The following is a 20,552-nucleotide window of genomic DNA, read 5'->3' as shown; positions in this document are numbered from 1 at the left end:
ATCATCATGAGAGAAACTTCAACCAAGACCTTCATTGGCTATTGGCAGCGTATTTAGAAAGCCAAGACAGCATAAGATGGCCTAATTTTGCTTCAGCCTCTGTAACCCACTGGTGAGCATGTGTTAGGAGTTTCCTCCCATGTCCCAATAGAGAAGATGAGAGCTGTTTCCTTCCCACCTCCCAAATATAGCTGCTTAAACTGTAGCAACTTATGTCCCGGTTCAGTCCCTGGTTGGCAAGCCAAGGAGAAAGCAATAACACCTCAATTTGCTTAATTGTGCTGCTAACAACGTTTCTTCAGGAGATCTTATTTGCTAGTCATTACCCCAGGGACACAGAGTACAAAAGCAGTTAAGTCCAGTTTTCTTAAGTTTGGTTGATTCTACAAACCGTGAGAGAGGGGAACACCTGTGGAAGTAATCAATGCTCTCTGAGATTTATGCTCTCTCATTTTTATTACACTCCCTTCTTAACTGCACTAAAAATGAGGCTTGAGCTTTCTTCTAGACTATGATAGTGGAATCAGTAGTATATTAGGATTACAAAAAGCAATCAATGCTGTGCATTCAAGCGTGAAATACAATGACTGTTTGGAAATGAATATCAAATAAAAATAGAAAGCAGAGAAGAATACTATAACCAATGGGAGTATGAAGGGAAACAGCACAGAGGATCCAGTTTTCATCTCACTCGAAGTAAGTTAGGGTAAATCCAGTGAAGTGTAAGTTCTTGATGGAAAATGTATCTTTGGACCATGTCAGCACATTGGGGGGAGCTATCAGAATACAAATAGCAAATAATAATAAAGTCTGTGAAGTGAATATAAACTTCTGATGCATCAATAAAGTGAGATCAAAATCAGACTCAGAATTTAATTACTCAAGTTGGAATCTGGCCAGGACACAAAATTTAACCTGTTCTACTCCGGGAACAGATGGTCAACAGTTCAGTTTTTAATGTGAGTGAAAACATGGCAACCAACATTGTATTGTGACCCTGACACATTATTAGAACACCATAACCAGGTGTGATTCACTCCCATGAAACCTCCACTTGATCACACAGGAATTAGCTCTTCCAGCCTCCAGCATGCCTTCTTCCAGGCAATGTCTCACCCCCTGTTGTCTATCAGTTTGTTCTCCATCTTATAGCAGGACCCACATCCCTCCCTGACCATGGATCCCTTTTCTCAGGGTACTGCCCTGTTGCAGTGGTCTTCACACTGGAATCCTCCCCTCCCAAGGAACTCTGAACCGCTATGCCCACCTTGCTTCAGTGGTCCACTGCCAGTCTTCATCTAGCCCCTTACCTCAGGGACATACTGCAGTCTGAAATGGCCAATCATCACTGACAAGGGGTCAGACCTGCTGACTTCTGCTGCCTTGACTGCCTCTCTGCCACCTCAGTAACCTCAGGCCTTGTCTCAGAGCCTGCAGCCTGGGGCTTGCCTGGCCAGGCTCCCCGACCCACCCTACCTTTCCCCTGCACAGCTCTGTCCATGGACACAACTCTAGCAGGCAGCTAGGTCCCTCTCCCTCAAGGACTGAAGCAAGAGTCTCTTCACCCTGGCCAGCCATCTATTTTATACAGCCCTCCTGGGCTCTGATTGGCTGCCACAATCCTTCCTCCTGATTGGCTCCCAGGACAGTCCTCTCCCAGGGCTATTTTAACCCTTTCTGTACCACTGTGGGGCAACCGTCCTGTCACAAGCTCTAGTTTAGAACAGATGATAAGTAATGGAGAAATTCTGCCCTTTGGTATACATGTATAGCACCTACGGAAGTAAATGAAAATACAACTATCCAAAAAAAGCAAGGTGGACACTCAGAAATGTTGTGCGTAGGGACTGTGTTGGAATTACAAACTGTCACTTGAAGAGTGTGTGGTGGGGGCAAGGGGCTCACAAACCCTTCTGCAGACTAGAGGGCTCTGTAGCAAAGGCAGTCTGAAAAGACCAACTTAAAGCAAGAAGGGATGAGTTGTGCCTCTCTGGCCCAGCCCCCTGCCCACCCCCCTTCTCTCTCTAATTTGGGATTTTTATATGTTATTGTCACAAATTATAAGAAATTCAGTAATGTTATGTTGCACTCTTCCAACAAGAGTATTTATGTTTTTATCTAATATCTTTAGCATGTGCTGTGACCACTTCCCACAGCACCTACATATTCACTGAAAACCAGTACAGACCTCCCCCAACACTGCTTACATTCCAATATGTATCAAGACCATGAGGTAAAATGCTGTAGCCGACAATATCAATCAAGGTTGCGCTAGATATGATTAAGGTAATAAAATATTATCTGATTTACTGTGTTTCATCAGAACAAATAATGCCACAATGATTGAAATAGACACACACACACACACACACACACACACACACACACACACACACACACAGCTTCACACACGTTGAACAGACATATTTTGTGTGTCACTACAGACTTACAAAAGCAGATGTTTGCCTAGCTGCCTTAGACTGAAGAACTCCTAGGCTCAGCCATATTTCTCTCTCTCATGCACACACACAGATCTACAGAGTCTATCACCATCAGTGCTTGCAAAAGGTATACGCAAAACTTTATGCTGCTTTCCAAACACCACAGCTGAAATTCTTTGCAAGTTGTAAGACGCACACAAAATGAGGAGCCCGAATCAAATGCACTGAGAATGGTAATACAGGTTGAACCTCTCTAATCCGGAACTCCCTCATACAGCAACATCTGCATTCCAGTATGATTTTAGTTAACCGGATGACGGCTTATCATGGGAGTGGCCAAGTTTTCCGCGGTCCTATAAATTTTGTTTACAGCCACCAGTCGTGGCTCTCAGTGTTCTGTGAGAGAATTTAGCTCTAATTTACCCCTAAATGTCTTCTAAGAGTGAAAGGTGTTGGTAACATGCTAGATAATATTGACCTCCTGTGATCCTGCGTATTCTCTTGGCCAGCACTGATCAAGTCCCAAAGGTGCTGGACAAGAGAGATTCAACCTGTAGTGTGTGGTGTCTGCTATGTTATCTTTCCTATCAGCTTACAACAAACACAAAGAGAGAAAAACCCATCACACTCAGAAGCATTCAGGACAATTAGATACCACCATTTATTTTCCAGAATAAGCTTATCTTTTCCAATTTTCTCCCTCATCCAGGGCCTGATTCAATGTCCACTGAAGTCAGTGGGAGGCTTTGGATTCATTTTAATGGATTCTGGATCAAAACCCTAAGGCACAGCACTACTTCTCTCACTGCACTCACAAGCATGAGACTTTCTCCATGCTACTCCTTAAAAAAATCTATTTAAATGCCTTTAAACATAAAAAAGTAAAGAAGATCTTTGCTACAACCTTATTTTCAAAATGTTACGCTGTGGTTGATTTTGGATTTTTTTCCCCCACACTGAACAAATTTTTCTGACTCCACTAACAGACAATAGAAGATATAAGATATAATTAGAAAGCATTAAGCCTTACCGGTCCACAAGGAGCATTTTGCAGAGACACTGTAAACTGGCCAGATCTGTGGCTTTTCGCCAGAATATATTGGCAGGTAGCTTGGAAAGTGTATTTGCGCCCATCGAATGTCATGAAGTTAATGTCTCCTGAGACAGAGCATTCAGCTGTATTTTAAAAAAAGATAAAGTCCTTTATTACACAGTGAAAGTGTTTGTTGTAAATAGGCTAAAAAACTATTGTGGTAAAGATCAAACAACTTTAACAACATTATGCATGTGCTCTACTCAAGTGTTAATCACAGGGAATGCACTAACCAAGCCCCAGTAAAGTAGTTAGCATATGAAAATCTGATCTCAGAAATTTTCCTAGAATCCACCACAAACTCACACAGGCTATGTCTACTCTAGAGAGTTTTGTAAACAAAACTGGGGTTTTGCAGACAAAACTCACAGAGGAGCTACACACAAAATACATTTTGTTGACAGAAACTGTGGACAAAAAAGCTGTGTAGATGCTCCCGGGGGCCCTTTTGTTGACAGATCAGCTCAAAAGATTGATCTGCTTTTATGCATAGATAAGATCTGTTGACAGAAGTTTTGTCAGAACATCTCTTCCAACAGTAACTTCTGTAGACAGATGCTCCTAATGTAGACATAGCCACTGTGAATATTGATAATTCCTGCTCTGCTGCTTTGTCAGGCTATTAACTGTAAGGAGTTCAATACCACAATGGGGAGCACTATAGAAAACCGTAAAATATATGAATGATTGGATGTGTAAAATTTAGATGCTTTATTATTTTTATCACTTTAGATATTACTGTACACAAAAACTATGTTAAAGGCTCATTGAGGCTGGAAAGTCAATCATTCAATCAATAATTACCAGCAATAAGATAGGGTTTTCTGTTGACTTGACCAGATTTGTTTTTTTTTCTTTCAAAGGAAAAATTAAACCTCCTATCACCAAGGCAACCCCCACTGCCAAATGTCATGCCTTCGCTCCAAAGCAAGCATTGACTATGAAATAGCTATATGAAAATTTTTAATATGGTCAAAACAATGAATTTTCCCTTACTTTTCTCTTGGAAAAATAAATCATCTGAGGAAGACATCTAGCATGAAAAATTTCAACCCAAAACACATTAACTTATAAAGGGAAGAGCAGATCAACATAAACTAAAGATGGTGGAACCAGCCCTACCCATAACAATGCTCAAATAATGTACTGTGAAGACCGCCACTCTCTAGCTAAATAAAAAAATGCAGATAGCTGTTATCCATTACAGCGTGTCTACAGGTGTGTATGCTATACTAGAAGATGCACATAGTATGCAATAGGAAATCTTGTTAAAATATGTCTGAGCAGATTTAGACCTTATGTAACTATTGGCTATCATAAAACAACGTTTTGAAATCCAAGAGGTACGTGACCCCAGATATTTTTCACATACCTGGACAGGTAAGATTTGTGCATGTCCACTTTCCTCCAGTACAAGTACTGAAAGAAAAATCAAAATTCGCATATAAAAAAAATTCAAAGATTGTCCATCATTTCCATCTCCTGGTTTTCTCCTCCACAGAAACAACATCAGATGAGAAAGTGGGGAGGAGGGGTGCTGCAATATCAGAAGGTGACCAGATTCAGATATTGTGGGCAATGGTTGGACTTGATAGTAAGTGGAGAGATTGCTGAAAGGAGTTCCATCGCTTTGCTCACAAAATCTAAGATTAGTTTTGTTTCTCTCATTAGTGATTATAAAAACTAATGAAGAATGAACTTCTAAAGGCCAGGGAGCTTTAGTTTGGATTATATCATTTGAAAATCTGAATATCTGTTTAGACCTGATCTGAATTTGCTGGATGTGCTTGATACAGAAGTGCAGGTCAAGTCCCTTTTTTTAATCTAAACTTGATCTCCTCTGCTTCATTAAAAAACAAAAAATAGCACAATCCTGTTAATAAAAGGGATGCATTGTAGAGGACTGAGTGAAAATATCACTAAGATTTTTGTCGGAGTCACTCACAAGATGTTTCTCTGCAGCATCAGAACTCTTTAAATATGAATACGAAGAAAAAGACTGGAAAGTATCAAATACTTGTTTATTCTGTAACCTGCCTTCCACTCTGTATAAATTAGGAAGTCTTGCATCTTAAATGCTATTGCTATTGTGGTGCATGCTCTATCCAGCATCACTGAGCTCTCCCTGAGCAATTTTTTCAGCACAGAAAGTAGTAGTTGGTGCATTTATGCAGTGCCTACATCAGAATAGCATTTTAGGGCTGTTCAAAGCATGAAGTCAATTCATGAAGATGCAGGATGGAAAAGTCACTTTGCAAGGTCTATGCTACACAAGAACATGACCAAACACATTTACATACTATTGAAACAGATGTTCTAAACATCCTACTATATACCTTTTTAAGGACAGCAACCTGTAATAACACTAAAGCAATAAGGGGAGACCAATGTTACAGGACTGAAGGTGTCTATTTTCTGTAGCAGAGGTTATTATAAAAAGGTGTTCAATTTTTCATCTGATTGAAATGAAACCTGTGTCTATATTGCTCAGCAAAATAATATGACTTATCAAAGAGAGACCACCTTCCCTTTGAAGGTAAGATGTTCAGTTTACATAAGGCTTCTCTGGGAAAGGCATATTCAGGGCATGGCTTATTTTTCTAACATCTACTCTCCACCACAACGAAGGAAGGAAGAGATTCCTAAGCACAGATCTCATCATATATCACGACTCTGCATTATCTTCTCACCAAACAGGTCTTTCAGACTCTTCCACCTTCCAGACTACAGCACACATAAAAAGGCAGTAGTCTGAATTAGTGTTGTTTTCAAGGCATCAGACATAATCAGCCTTATAAAAACAGACTCATATTTTTGGCGCTATACCATAGATTGGATATCAATAAAATAGTTCAATCTTTGGCTCTTGGAGCTCTAAACTGTGGTCCTCAAGTTTCATGGTGTTAAAATGTTTTTTATTATCACTGGAAAATGCATTAATTGAGCCTAGCCTCGAAAATTTTTAAATGAAACCTTTGCATCAGCTTTACCATAACAGGGAGTTGCTAGGGACACTGCCTCCCTCACTGTCTTCCACTGCTTTCCCTGAACCCCAGAAGCACCTCTGTTGTGAGTGAGCACTTCATGAGCTGCTCCTGTCCCTTTCCTGCTGCATCTGTTTAGCAGTTCCCCACTTGCTGCCTACTAGAATTCAGGGAGAGGGAAAAAGCTCTGGTTGTGTCATGGCTGGACAGTACACAGACAGACCTAGTGGTCACAGACAGAGTCCACAGTCATGCATCAGCTCAGTCAGGATACCAGGAGCCCAGAAGCAGGACACAAGCTGGAGATCAGGCCCACAAACCAGTAACTGGAATCAGGCTGGGAATCAGGATGCCAGTGGGTGAGAGGCAGGAGATAAACCACAGATCAGAACCAAAATTCAGACACCAGGAGGCATGCCAGGTCAGCATGCCAAGAAGCCAAGTGAAGGGAGCAGGAACCACCATCCACATAATCCAGAGCAAGGTGGTGCTCAGCTGTTAAAACAACTTCTTGCTTTTGCTGCTGGCTTAAGTAAGGCCAGCAGAATAACTGACTATAACTCCATCAATAGACCCATGGAGAGGAGCCTCAGAGCTGGACTTCATGCATCCTGGGTAAACAGTTGTCTGCAGGCTACCAAGTGGACAGAAGGCCCTTGGGGTTCCTCCTTTGCTTATATACCTCCCAGATTCTGGGAGCTGAAAGAGGAGTTGACAGAAGCTGAGTTGGTGGCTCCCCTTCTCTACACACCCTTGGATGGGGAGAAGATGAAAAACTGGGAAGCAAAAGGTGGCTGCTTTATCTTTTGCCAAATGGCTATAGTCTCCAAAGTGCCCAGACTAAGCATGGACAGACAGAGTGCAGCCGGCTCCAAACATAATCTGTCCCACCAAGAATGCACACTCTAGGCTCAGGACCCAGCTATACTAACCATGTGTCCTCTAGAACCAGAAATCCCCTGCAGGAGACATGGTTTCCACTTCATTTGTGCTTCCTGAACACACAAAGGGAAGAGAACAGCGCAAAAAATCTGCCCCAGATAGTGGCCATTTACCATTTTTAAAGCAATATGTTTGGCTCTTGGCTGAAAAATTTGGATGTCATCTCTGCTCTAAGCAATATAAAAATTGTTTTTGCTGTGATAATTTGTTGTAAGAAAAGTATTTGGTGCATTAGTGACAGGGAACTGAGCAATGGCAGCATTCATTGAGTTCATTTGGAGGCATGGGTATTCAGCAGCTCTGAAAAGTCCATCCTTGTGCTGTTTACTAATAGAAGCACAAGTACGGGTCATGCAACTGGTGAAGGCATGGGGCTTCTGTGAAATGATTTAAGAATCACAGCATAGAATGGGGAGCCCAGAATAAGTGTCTTTGAAACGTTAAGGATTCTAAAATTATATAAATTTCCCCATCTAAGATGACCATGTGACCCTATAAGTAGTTTCCTTCTGACATTATTATAGCAGTTTCACTATCCTGGAATTTGATTTCTCATCCAAATTCAGATTCTGCCTGTCCCGGGCAATTTTTAAATTCAAAGCCATGTTGGCAATACTACTGAAATTAAACAAGGATACCTGAGAAGATTATTCTAGAATCTAAAACCAGATGTCTGACAATTATCTGAATTTGGGTTTAATCTAAATTTTCTCCCAGCATTAAATTGGTACAATTCATCTGATGCCCACAGAGCTGTGTCAGTTTACACCAACAGAGAATCAGACCTGATTATGTAAAAATTTTGAAGCTTATTTCATTTGTTAATATTTATCTTCTTTATTTTTCTGATCTGCCTTTATAAGTGTAAAGAAAAGTGCATTTACTATCCCTTCATAATCATACAAAATATGTTATATGCAAATAGACAGTATTTTTAGAAAGGAAAAGGATTCAAGAAAGGGATTTTTGTCTCATGATCAAATTACTAAATCAAGTATGCAGTGAAAAAAGGGAAGTTACTAACCAGTTATTGCACTCTTCATGGATCACTGAGCCTGTTTTATAGGAAATTCCATGATAATCACAAGGACATTCTGTAGGCTTGACACATAATTCATTTTCATAAATTAGACCTAATCCAACATGAAATAAATATGAATGAGCTCCAATAATGGTGGATGACACTTTGTCTAACCAACTAGCACTTATAAAACTAATAGCCCTATAGAGAAAACATTTTAGTACAGTCTGAAGTTTCTTTTATGTTTCAGAATAAAATTATATCTAATTACAGATTAGAGTTAATCCCTGTATTGTCGGAGATAGACTGAACTCACTGAGAGCTGCTTTAACAGTCTGAATCTTTCAAAGTCACACCGCTTTATTTAAGCACCTTATTAATTTGAGAGCAAAATGGTTGACACTCTTGGCTTTTGAACATATATTTTATTATTGTTTGCTATGTATTTTGTTCCTTTAATAATTGATTTAAATTATAACTATTTTAATACTAGAAGCCATAGCACAATAGCCCACTGGACACTAAACAGGTAACAGAGATGATTACATTGCTATGGGAGCAGAGAATTACTAGAGGTGCTACTTTTACGATTTATGGAGCATCACTACTCTGATCTGATCCCCTCTAGGCAGAGTTACGTACCGAATAACAGGCAGTAGCAAACAGGTTGCATTTAGACATGTGTATAAAACAAAGTTTAAAAATGGACTCTGTACAAATAGTGACATATCTTGGACCCTAGCTCCCAGCACCAGCAGAAATTCCTAAGCTGTAATTTAAAAAAAAATAAAATAAAATAAAATAAAACCAATAGCACGTTTCTAGGGTACGTGGCTGAAAAATAAGAGCTTGAAAACATGACTTAAATGTAACCAGTGCTATGTCTGCCTGAGTCTGCAGGCAGCCTCTAGCAAAGAGAAAGCTGCCTAGCTCCAAAACTGACACCAGAGCAAACCAGTGCCTTTTGTGCAGAGGTGGAGCTCTGTTGGTTCTGTGGTGAGTTAGTTCTACCTGGCTACTTGTTGCAATCAGTGCTGTGGAGAAGTGTTCCCCAGTCTTTCTCCTATTAAGCAGAGGCCATGATGAGACCTCTCCATGCAAGTGTGTGCCAAGATCCCCAGATTACCTCCCCAGCCTGTTCCCATTGGTTTTACCAAGGCCCACACACATATCTGAAGGTGAAGTTTAGCCATAAGTAAAGCGACAGGATAAGACAAGCCTGAGAAAAAAGGCTGTGTTACCATCTGGACAGTAGCATCCATCGACACAGGGGAGTTCACTGTCAATACACTGTGTTTTTTGCTGACATGAAACTGGGCAACAGTCGATACATTCATTGTAGATTAAATGTTCTTCACACGTAATAACTGAAAAATGAAACAAGCTGAGAAATGAAAAGGCATCATGCTACCACCTCAGTGGAAGATATTATTCAAATTTTTCCCTTATATTTTACTTTTTCTAAATTAAACTATCAACTCTGATGTTCTGAATTATGAAGGTTTATCCAAGTGTTACCTAAATAAAACTTTTTAGGTGCTTTCAAATTTTACATTTCAAAAATTAAAGGAATATTACACTACATCTAAGACAGTGAATTTACAATAGGTAAGATGCACAATCTTCTGAAAAATACCTGCAATATTTTTAACAGGATGATATATTTTAAAACATTTCAAGTTATCAATGAACATATACTTCATAATTTATAACGGTCTTCCATCTACATAGAATTTTTCATAATGAAAGTTCCTTAAATACAGATTTAATGTGCACAACTTTGACAACTGAAGTGCAACCAGTTCATCACTGTCCGTGGAAGACACACTGAACCATAACAGAACGAAAGATGTGCAGAACTATATCATCAAAGTTCCGCTATTGTGAGAAATACTCTAAATAAAGTGTGCATACCACATTGCTGAAAGCGTGTCCGCCATGCATGAAGAGGTTGTCCTGCATGAGCACAGGCCCTGGCATATTCAGTTAATGCTCTGCACCAAGTTGCATTATCAGTTGCTGACCTTGTACAAATAAAAATTGGTATGACATTACATTCTCCCTACAATCACATAAATATGCATCTATAATGTCATAAATATTTCACCATTTTGTATCATTTGGTATTTGAATAAGTAACAGAATTTTCAAATATTGTTTTTGTTAAATAACCCCAATGTCTTTTCTTAACATCCCTGGCTTGGAAGACTAGTTATCACGGTTCCTCATTCTGATCTAAATTGTACTAGTATAATCCAAGAACAACTCCTTTACAATCAATGGATTTATATAGCAATGTAAAAGTAATGAGAGTAAAATCAGAATCAGTTACTGGTTTGTAACAAAGAGAAGATATTCCCTCAGGAAAATTATTCAGACGAACAAGGTGAAAGAACTCTGAGTGCTATCAATGGCCATTTCTACACATGCTACTTTCAGTTGCATGCTAATAAATGGCCCAAAATATGCTAATGAGGCACAGATGCAAATTCCCCGTGCCTTGTTAGCATAAAGTCATGTGATTTGGAGTCCGGAAGATGTTCTTCCAGACTCCAAAACACCATTTAGAAGGGCGGCCCCGGGGGGTCTTCCAGAAGGAAGTCCTTGTTCCGGAGGCCCCTTCTTCCCAAAACTTTTCAGGAAGAAGGGGCCTCCAGACGAAGGACTTCCTTCTGGAAGACACCCCCCCAGGGGCCATACTTCTAAACAGGGTTTTGGAGTCTGGAAGAACATCTTCCAGACTCCAAATCATGTGACCGTATGCTAATGAGGAGCAGGGAATTTGCATCTGTGCCTCATTAGCATATTTCAGGCCATTTAAAGTGGCATATGTAGAAACGGCCAATGTGATTAGCATAGTACAGGATGCAAAAGATTGCCTTCGCTCCAGCAAGCCTACATTTTAAAATCACAGTCAAAACAGTTCAAAAAATCAGTGTATCAGGCTGCCAGAGGACAGAATAATCTTAAAAGAGTGTAGATTTTTTTAAAAAATCATTACTCATCTCTTTTTGTTGGACTAACGTAAATTTTATGGAAGACCTTTTAAATTTGCCTGTTGGTTCAGCAGTCCTGTGCCATTAAAATATAATGTACTGATTATGGCATATTTACTGATTATAGCAACTTGATTATAGCATACTGATTATAGCAACTTGAGGACAGGTAAATTGTGTAAATTACTTGAAAGCTAATAGGCCTGAGGAATTTCTCACTTACACCAGAGAAACCGAGGCTAATTCCACTGAAGTCTGTGATGATGTATGGGTATAAAGCAGGGCCATTTTATTACTTCACAAAAACTGTTACAAACAAAGCATTATGCAGAAAAGAGCACATACTGAAAGGTCAGATGTATGTTCTAAAGAGGGGAAGAAAATGATTACTTACATGCAGAGGTCATTGGTGCAACTGGCCATAAAAGGAAAAGGACTCACATAATCATGACACTGTTCAAAAGGGGGCCACAGCAGTGTGTTACACAGAGCATATGCCTGCTAAAAACAAAAGAGATGGCTGTTGTGAAAGGAATGATCTCAAAAACATAAGCATCATAGCACACGGTGCTAAAACAAAACAGTACTCATTAAGTAAGATCAGGCTAGGAAACAGTTTCTTCTCAGCAACTAAAAGCCACTGAGTAGCCTGTTGCATACTGCTCCCCATCATGGCTGAAAGGAGAGGGAGGAAGAGTAAGGGGACAATTGTAACAGGATCTTAGTTCAGGTTTCTCCCTCGCCCCCTTCATAAAAACCCCACCCACCTTCAAGTGGGGGAAAATGAGAGGGGCAGCAAACATGGTGTAGCAAGGCCCCAAATTTCTCTCAATAGGGCTTCTCTCCATCCTAAGGTCGTCGCAACATTACCCAGTGCTGTCTGTTATTGCCTGTACAATTGCTTGAGGTGGACCAAGAGGAGACCCTTTGACTCTGTGTTAGAGATGAACCTAAATGGACTCAAAGTTGTTGTCAGTATTCTGAGCGGCCCATTCTTTCTGATTTATAACATCAGATAGCTCTGAGATCAGTGCACATACCACCTCAAGAAACTTCTGCAATCTTTAAACATTTAGCTGCCATCAATAAAGGCTTCATACACCGTCTCTCCGAATTAAAAGGACCTGCAAACTGCTTTCAAATACACCTTTAGGCTTCATAATATGTGCAAAGGAACTTACTGGTTCTCTCAGACTAGAGAGCAAGTTCCAGCATCCGCTTCCTGAAGACACCCAGACTATGGGTTAATTCAAACATACAATAAAATGCACCACAGCAAAAATATGACCTCTCAAGTCATCTGTCACTGCCTTCAGGTGAAAAATATTTCATCTTGGAGAGGAGGGTGGGGCAGCATTCAAAGAGGAAACATACTGGAATTGGGGTAGACAACAGGGATGATAGCTAAATTCTCATCGCTGCAATCTGTGTTGCACCTTTGTTTCTGTTTTCTAAAGGGTTTTTTCTTGCTACTCTTTCAGAGCAATAAAAAATAGCTTTGGCTAAAGAATTCCAGGACTGGCCCTTCAGTTTGCTGCATTTCACTTGCACAGCTTGAAAAAGTATTGCTCAAGAGTGTCACCACAGTTTTCCTTCCTCAGTTGCAGAGATGAAATTTTGGTCCTCTGCGATGAGAGAAGGGCTTAAATCTCTTTAAGTAGCTATTTTGGCACCAGAGCTAGAGGAATCCACTGGCTTGCTTTCCAGACAGCAGGTTTTGTTAGGAGAGACAGCAGAATGTGCCAGAAGATTAAGGACTAATCACCCAAGCTCCTTTCTAATTATGTTTAGTCTATGTCTCTGAGACAACATCCAGAAAAAATATGCACACCAGAACTAGATGACATTAACCCAACAACACCAACACAAACCTCATACTTCATGCTAAAGGTTTTGAGAGAAAAGAGATGGCAGGAGAAGAAATTCTCCCATAACCTAGCACTGTCCCTGCCTTCCATAAGGGTAGGAAGGTAGAATCAGGTAGGCTGCAGTGAGCAGTAAGTAGGGATAGCAAATAGGAATGCAGTGTGCTCCTGCTCTCGGTGTCTCTTCACCCCCTTCCTCAGAGCCCACAGATGGGAGTCCTGCTCTACACCACCCCATTCCCGTAGCAAAAGGCACACTACAGTGGGCAGCAGCATCATTTCCCCTCAATGCCCTGATTAAGACTCTAGAAGAATTACAGACCGTTAATATGCTTCATTAATTTCGATTCAAACCTGTAAAAAGTCTTGGCGCTGGGTCAAACAGGGTGGCTCGTAATTAAGAGAGTTATCCCAGGCAGTTGAGCCCCGTGGACGATTTTCCCTCCAGCTCTCTACAAACTCTGCAATGTCTTCAGTCAATTTTCCTAAGAAATATATACAAGTATTAAAGCATCAATTTGGCATAGAATCACCACCACTGCATTTGTATTGCCTCTTCCACCTGAGAGCTTCAGATCTTAAAAGCTATCTCACAGGGTAACTGTCTCTTTAAGAGTTGAGTCAGACCCACTTGTTACTAACCAGTGGACATACACCTCAGGGTCCAGGATCAGGTGATAGCCTTAAGGTACTTATAGTGACCAGCAAGATCTCAGCTAGTTACAGAGCCCCCTTGATAGGTTCCAGAGCTCAGAAAATAGCCCAGCTAGTTGGTGTCTCCCAGGCAAACAATGGGGAAAGTCAGAGCTGCAAGGAGCAGGAAGCCTTCTACTGAAGACTATGGATTAAGAGAAAGAACCCAGTTATATGAAAATCCCAGGAAGGTGATCTGTAGAATGAGACTAACAAGGAGTCCCTGGCTCAGGGCAAGGACTTGGAATTTCTCAAAGAGACAATGGAAAAAAGCCTGTGGGAACTAAAATGCATGTGGGTATTTTGCCTACATTTTTGCTTTAACCAATAATTTGTGTTCTGAGGCGAGGGCTGAAACGCATTCTGGCATAGCATTCATTTTTCCTCTAGCTGAGTGAGGGTAATTTAAAGAGCCAGCTGAAAGAAGGCAGGTACAGGCTGCACTTTGCAATAAGGAATTAAACTTGAAATACAATGAGACAGAAAGCTTAAGGGCTAGAATCTCAACAGTGACTAATGATTTGGAGTGTTCAACAAGACACACTTTAAAAAGACTTGACTTTTCCAAAAGTACCAAGCACCCACCTCTGAGAATCTGGACCCTGAGGCAGCATTCCCTGTAAGGTGAGCACATGGGCAGCCACCCAAAAGACATTCAGGTGCCACTCCACTGATCAGCAGAACCCCCACAGCTGCCCTCGGTAGGCAGCATGTGTTTCTATTGGTGGTGCACATCCACACGTGCCTGGGTGCACAGGAAATTTATTCTGCCCATGGATGGAAAAAAATTAGAGGTGACGCTACTCTGAGGGTGTTTCAGGTTGGGCACCTAGCCAGGGAGCATCTACATTTTGGGTTCAACTCAAATACTACACCATTTGAATTGTTGGTGGCTTTCTTAACTTAGATGTTAAAGTTTAATTATATATTGACTTAGGTCCCCAATGTAGGAGTAGTGTTGCAGGCTGCCAGAGACTCTTGTGCATACTTACGGAGGGAGGCAGGTGGGAACACTAGCTAAAGCAAAAACCTATCTACCTAGGACCCAAAGTATGAGTACAGTTCTAGCTGGGTGCTTGAGCCAAATATTTGGCTTATTTTGAAAGCAATTCCTAACCATAATCCTGAAGATGATACTAAACTCAGATCTCTTTACAGATAACACCTGGCTGAAGGGTTACAATTTTTATTTCAAATACAGATCTACTTTTAAAGGCAATTAAAATGACCATAACAACTTTACTGAAAGAAGTTAAATTATGACCTTGAAAAGTAAACTGAGGCAAACCTATTTTACACCGTAACAAATATATATATATATATATACGTATATATATAAATACTCACCATAACTAGTCTCAAGCTCATCCTGCAGGATAGCATTGTTGTTTCCACATAACCCATGTGTTTTGCCCAAGTAGTCTGGTGTCAACTTAATATAGACAGCAGATATACCATCCCAAGCCAGAGTGAATGCATAGCGATGTCTAACTAGGATGTACCCAGCTAGCTTTTGGATGTGTACATTTCCTGTAATACGGGGTAGCTGTACTCTGTGTAGCAAGTATAGTAAAAGACAAAAGAGCAAAGATTTTTCATATTTTTAATTAGAAAAAAAAGCTCCATGTATAGGAATTACTACTCAATGATTTAATCTCTTCCTCATATATATTAGAGAACCTGTGCTTTGAGTAACAGTGTTGTAAATCTGGAGTAATTCAACAAAATGCAGTGGAATAATATTAGATTCATATCCAGCTGCAAACATGAACACAGAAATTTTATCTTCAAATACCAAAACATAATTTAGATATCATTCTTCTAGTGCTCAATTTTTAAAAATGCAGAAATGTTACCATCAGTATACATGGCATATTTGCCTTTTTAGCTGCCAATAAGTGGTGCTGCTTTTTCCGCACTGAGGTAAGCAATGACATGAGAATTGATTCACTGTACAAACAAAACATTCCACATAAATGTGAATGTAATTACCTAAGTCCTTTATATGTGACCTCACTGCTCAACTTTATTTCTTCATCTCCAGAAAAGAATAAGCTAATAGACCTCTTGCAGGAATAGGGTGAAGATTTGCATTCTGGATCATTATTAACCTGCCAAATAAAATTATTGGGGAGAAGTTATATTCTTAATAACATTCTCAACATTCCCTACGCTATCCAACTAGTTATGCTCCAGTACTTACTTTTAGCAATAATTTTAAAGGATAGTTTGGTCTCCATGCAGCAGAGCCAACAGCCACTGCATCTACAGCAGGAGTTCGACTAACCTAACCACACTAGATAGGGTGTAAAATTTTTCCGCAGTCCTAAACGACGTAGCTAAAACAGTTTTTAGAGGAAGACCAAGCCTAATTTGGCTATAATCTCCTCTCCAGACTGTTAGCCTGTCATTTAGAAAGCTTCTCCATATGAAAAGCAATTGCTATTTAAGATGCAATGTTAATAACAGGCACAGGTTATTACAGTTGCAGCTGACAAAACGACTCAGTAAAATTTACCACTTTCTCTAGAAGTTAGCCATTGGAAACAATAGCAAAACAATAACACAGGAGAAAAGTATACAGCAGTGACCTGCCAGTAGGAAAAGGAGATCAAAGGTTGGAATTGTTAGCAGAGCATAAAGGGCAAGGAAACTATGAAGAGAGACCAAATCAAACATACAGGAAAAACAGAATAAATTAAGACTCCGCATGCGAAGAAAAGAAGCTTGAACTTGCTGGACAGTACAGTGAGAAGCAGGTGAAATGACTCAGCAAGGAGCAAATTAGATGGTTAGAATAATGTGTGGGAAAGACTACTGAAATTTTTAATACATAAAAATAATACAGCTGATATAAATTAAGAAACTGCATTAAGAATTATGTATTTTATGGAGCTATTTTTGAACGATGGTCATTAATTGTTCAGTTTTTTCTATCTTTATCAACAGTAGCTCAAATTCCATTAAAATGAATTAATAATCAAAAATGCTGATGTTCAGAAATGCAATTCACTGCTATGAAACAATGCTTCTTACATATGCAGTGACAGGCACTACAGAAATTCTAATACAGATATATTGTAGGATTTAAAATAAATTTGATTATCTGGTGTTATGTGGCCTGACACCGTACTGAGTATAGCAACTGGAATCACGGCAACTCACTGAGCTAGGGTGAGTGGGATTGCGACCTGGTTGCCTGTGCTGTGGTTTATGAGCAAAACTGTGCCCACAAATATTGGGAAACTAACCGTGCTAAATGTGAGTGGCACTTGTCCCCCCATGCACCAGGTCACACCACCCAGAGTGGGAGCCAGGCCCATCCTCACAGGACAAGTGCTGCCACTATGGCATGAATGCAGGGCAGGCTCGCTCTCCAGACACCCCAGCCCTCATCCCAGGGCCTCCCCACATAGACCAGCCTTGCCTGGGATTAGGATTGTAGTACTGTACTGTACTGAGCCAGAGGGTGGTTCTGCAGAGGGTCATGCCCCTCTTGACTAGAATTCAAAACATGTCCCAGAAGAGTTTAGTATCTTGCTGCCACTAAATTGTGAACTGTATCCATCTGTCATGCTCAGCACTTTGCCAAATCATGCCTATATACTTTACTACTACTGATTACCTTGTAACATGTCTACAGAGCATTTCCTCACATTAAACTCATAAATTTTTGTATGCCCTGGGGCAGTATAAAGTTGACTTTAAAAAGCACTCTCCCACCTGTATAGAGAAACTCTGTTCATCCATTTCATTCTGTCTCACAAGAACATAGGTGGCTTTCCCAGAGAAATAATAGTAGAGTCCATCAAAGGTTTCAAAGTGGTATTGACCCCAAGTTCGGCATATGTTATCCCTTTCAGCGCCTGTGTTGTGCACTAGGCAAACAAAAGGAGAGCAATTTGAAAAGCAATACGTTTTTTTTTTTTAAATTGAACAGTAAATATACACTTAGGCTAGAGGAGATGCGAGATAACACTTCCAACTCTTCGTCTGTGTTTCAGCGTAACTCAGGGCAAGCCAGGATAACAGGAAGTGGCTGGGAATTGTGCAGCTCTGCAAGAGTAGAATTCAACTACTCTGCTGGCTGTCTACAGAGCGTGGGGTAATGGTGAGCTTTAACATGTTTTGGCAAAGGAAGGTGCCCATCTGGCTGAAGGGCCTGTATACTGTTAACCCAGCCCCAGACAGATGCCACTGTAATATAGTTTTTTTTTCCTACACACCTGTCTGGCATCTTGATCCAGTTGCATTAAATCTACTGCAGTCACAGAGGCCTCTCTGCACACACTCACCTCCATTAAAGCACATGACAGGATCTAAGTAAAGAAGCAAGGCATATTAAAAACAAGGGGTGATGATAATTTACATACACAAACCCTAATTCTGTCACTGAATGTAACATGCATGTAAGCCAATGGGTACCTGACATCTTACAAAGAGCTTCACAAATGGTATTAAGGCAGGAATAATGTGAGTATTGGAATTCAGACATATGTGGCATAGCCATGTTAGTCTATAAGGTGCTACAGGACTTCTTGTTGTTTCTGCAGATACAGAATAACAGATTTTTTTTTTAAGCATAAGCTTTCGTGTGCAAAGACCCACTTCATCAGATGCACTCTGTCACAAGACTTCTTGTTATTTTGACCTGTGGCATGTAGGACTGCAGCTAAATGAACAGCACAGTATGCTAAAATTAGGGCATGCGAAAGTCACCAGGGAAGACCCACATTCTGATAACAAAGGCTATGGTATCCTTAGATGCTTGTAACCCATGTATCACTGGCATATCTGAGAATCAACAAAAGGATGGCAACATACCTTAGTATCTAAAAGACCCCTAAACACTAAAATGAATGAAGTGTTAAGTCAGCCTTGACAAAAATCAAACCTATTACTCCTTGGGGTCCAGGTATAACTAACTGCTAGGCAACTAGTAATTTCCGGTCCTTGTGATAACCTGAAAGGATACCACGCACAAATCTATCTTACAAGTGTACAACCAAATCAAACCAGAAATCAGTGCTTTCATTTCCAGTTGATATTCTCCAACTTTTCAGTGTTAAATACTTCCATTCAAAAAGTGCAATGAACCTACAGTATAGAAAGTGAAACATTTCATCTGTAATGACAATTTTGGTTTACCCAAAATAGTTCTCTGTCAGAACGTTCTGGGCTAAATTTTCAAAGTATTATATAATGGGTACACAAGAAACATGAATTTAGCTATCAAATTAGCACCTTAGAATACATCGTTGGGGAGACAAAATATCTGCATGGGTATTTTGATGGGCTTGGCTATTTTGCCCATCTTTAAAGTTTGATTCTACTTTGAAAATCACTGTAATTTTTTGCAATGACACTTAACTCCAATTACAAATCTGTCAATTTTATCTCCACCAGTATACAAAGCAGAAATACAGAGTATAATAGCCAGAGAAGAAAAGCTTGAGAATATAAGTCACACAAGTTGTGTACCAAAACACAGTGCAAAGTCAAGATTTCACTGGAAACACATACTGTTTTCCTCTACTTCTAGGGACCATTAATGTTTGATATGTCAAATCACAATCAATAGTGTGCACAATGAAATCATGGAGTGATCCAATTCAGTTCAGGCTTTTAAAAGAGATGATAGTGTAATTTAAAGTTTGAACTTTTACTCCCCTTGATGATACTAATATGAAGCCCACCCTGAAAACTCAAGTGAAAGGACTGCTATTGGATTCAGTGGGGTAGGGCTACACGTATTTGCACCCACGTTGTATAATACCACATCATTTCCCCTCTGTTAGGTTTTGTCCCAGCAACAGGCATTCACTTCACAAATACAAAAAATGACCATCATAAGCACATTCAAAACTATTTTTACTAGAATGGCTAATTTCAATTACCTGGACAAGAATTTTAACCTCATGAATCAAAGTGCTTCAAGAGAGGATCATTCAAAGGATGCATTCCTACTGCTCTGTTGTGTGTCTTTAGGAAGATAGCAAGCTACAGACTTCAGCAAGAGTAACTTACTAGTAAACTTAATTTCAAATATTATTTTCCTGCCTAATTTCTGGTCCTCAGCTGAAAGCTCATTTTACTGATATTTTTATTACTAATTTGATATAAACATCTGCTATAGCACATGCCCAGTTTGTGATGCCACACTAGAGATCTCCAGTACAAATACCATTATGGAGACAATGAACTGTATAGTTCTTCCTGATAAAAACTTTAATTGCACTAATAAAAATAATCTGAAGTAAAATTGGGCTTTGAAAGGTATCCTGGGAGAGTGAGACAACCAAACACAACTACAGATTCAACAGCCAACAGAAATCAAGCAATTTCAAGTTTAACAAAAGCAGACGATAATGTCCACACTAATTTTAAAATTCTTAATTAAAGTTTGAACCGATTTTCAAATGGGTCTTGAAAATGACACCACAGAAGTTTTGCATGTGCACCACTTTGCACACAACAAACTACCTTTAAATGCATATACCAGGTAACTGTGCATCAT

At 39.9% G+C, this 20,552-nt stretch overlaps 1 protein-coding gene across 1 annotated transcript in view; it reads right to left on the bottom strand.

Moving 5' to 3' along the window:
* OTOG (otogelin) overlaps window positions 1–18,346 on the bottom strand; it is a 169,159-nt gene extending 150,813 nt beyond the window's left edge. Inside the window, exons 1-11 of the mRNA XM_074997753.1 lie at window positions 18,262–18,346; window positions 17,759–17,913; window positions 16,028–16,146; window positions 15,383–15,588; window positions 13,697–13,827; window positions 11,872–11,978; window positions 10,396–10,505; window positions 9,723–9,848; window positions 8,485–8,593; window positions 4,907–4,953; window positions 3,472–3,617 (exon numbers count right to left, since the gene is read on the bottom strand). Of these exons, the coding sequence (XP_074853854.1) occupies window positions 3,472–3,617; window positions 4,907–4,953; window positions 8,485–8,593; window positions 9,723–9,848; window positions 10,396–10,505; window positions 11,872–11,978; window positions 13,697–13,827; window positions 15,383–15,588; window positions 16,028–16,146; window positions 17,759–17,913; window positions 18,262–18,346 (1,341 nt within the window). The remainder of the gene's footprint in view (window positions 1–3,471; window positions 3,618–4,906; window positions 4,954–8,484; window positions 8,594–9,722; window positions 9,849–10,395; window positions 10,506–11,871; window positions 11,979–13,696; window positions 13,828–15,382; window positions 15,589–16,027; window positions 16,147–17,758; window positions 17,914–18,261) is intronic.
* Window positions 18,347–20,552: the final 2,206 nt, after the last annotated feature.

Source organism: Carettochelys insculpta, chromosome 6, assembly GCF_033958435.1.
Source record: "Carettochelys insculpta isolate YL-2023 chromosome 6, ASM3395843v1, whole genome shotgun sequence".
Classification (NCBI taxonomy): Eukaryota; Metazoa; Chordata; order Testudines; family Carettochelyidae; genus Carettochelys; species Carettochelys insculpta.
Note: the sequence above shows the minus strand (reverse complement) of the source record. Positions and strands in the feature narration are given on the sequence as shown.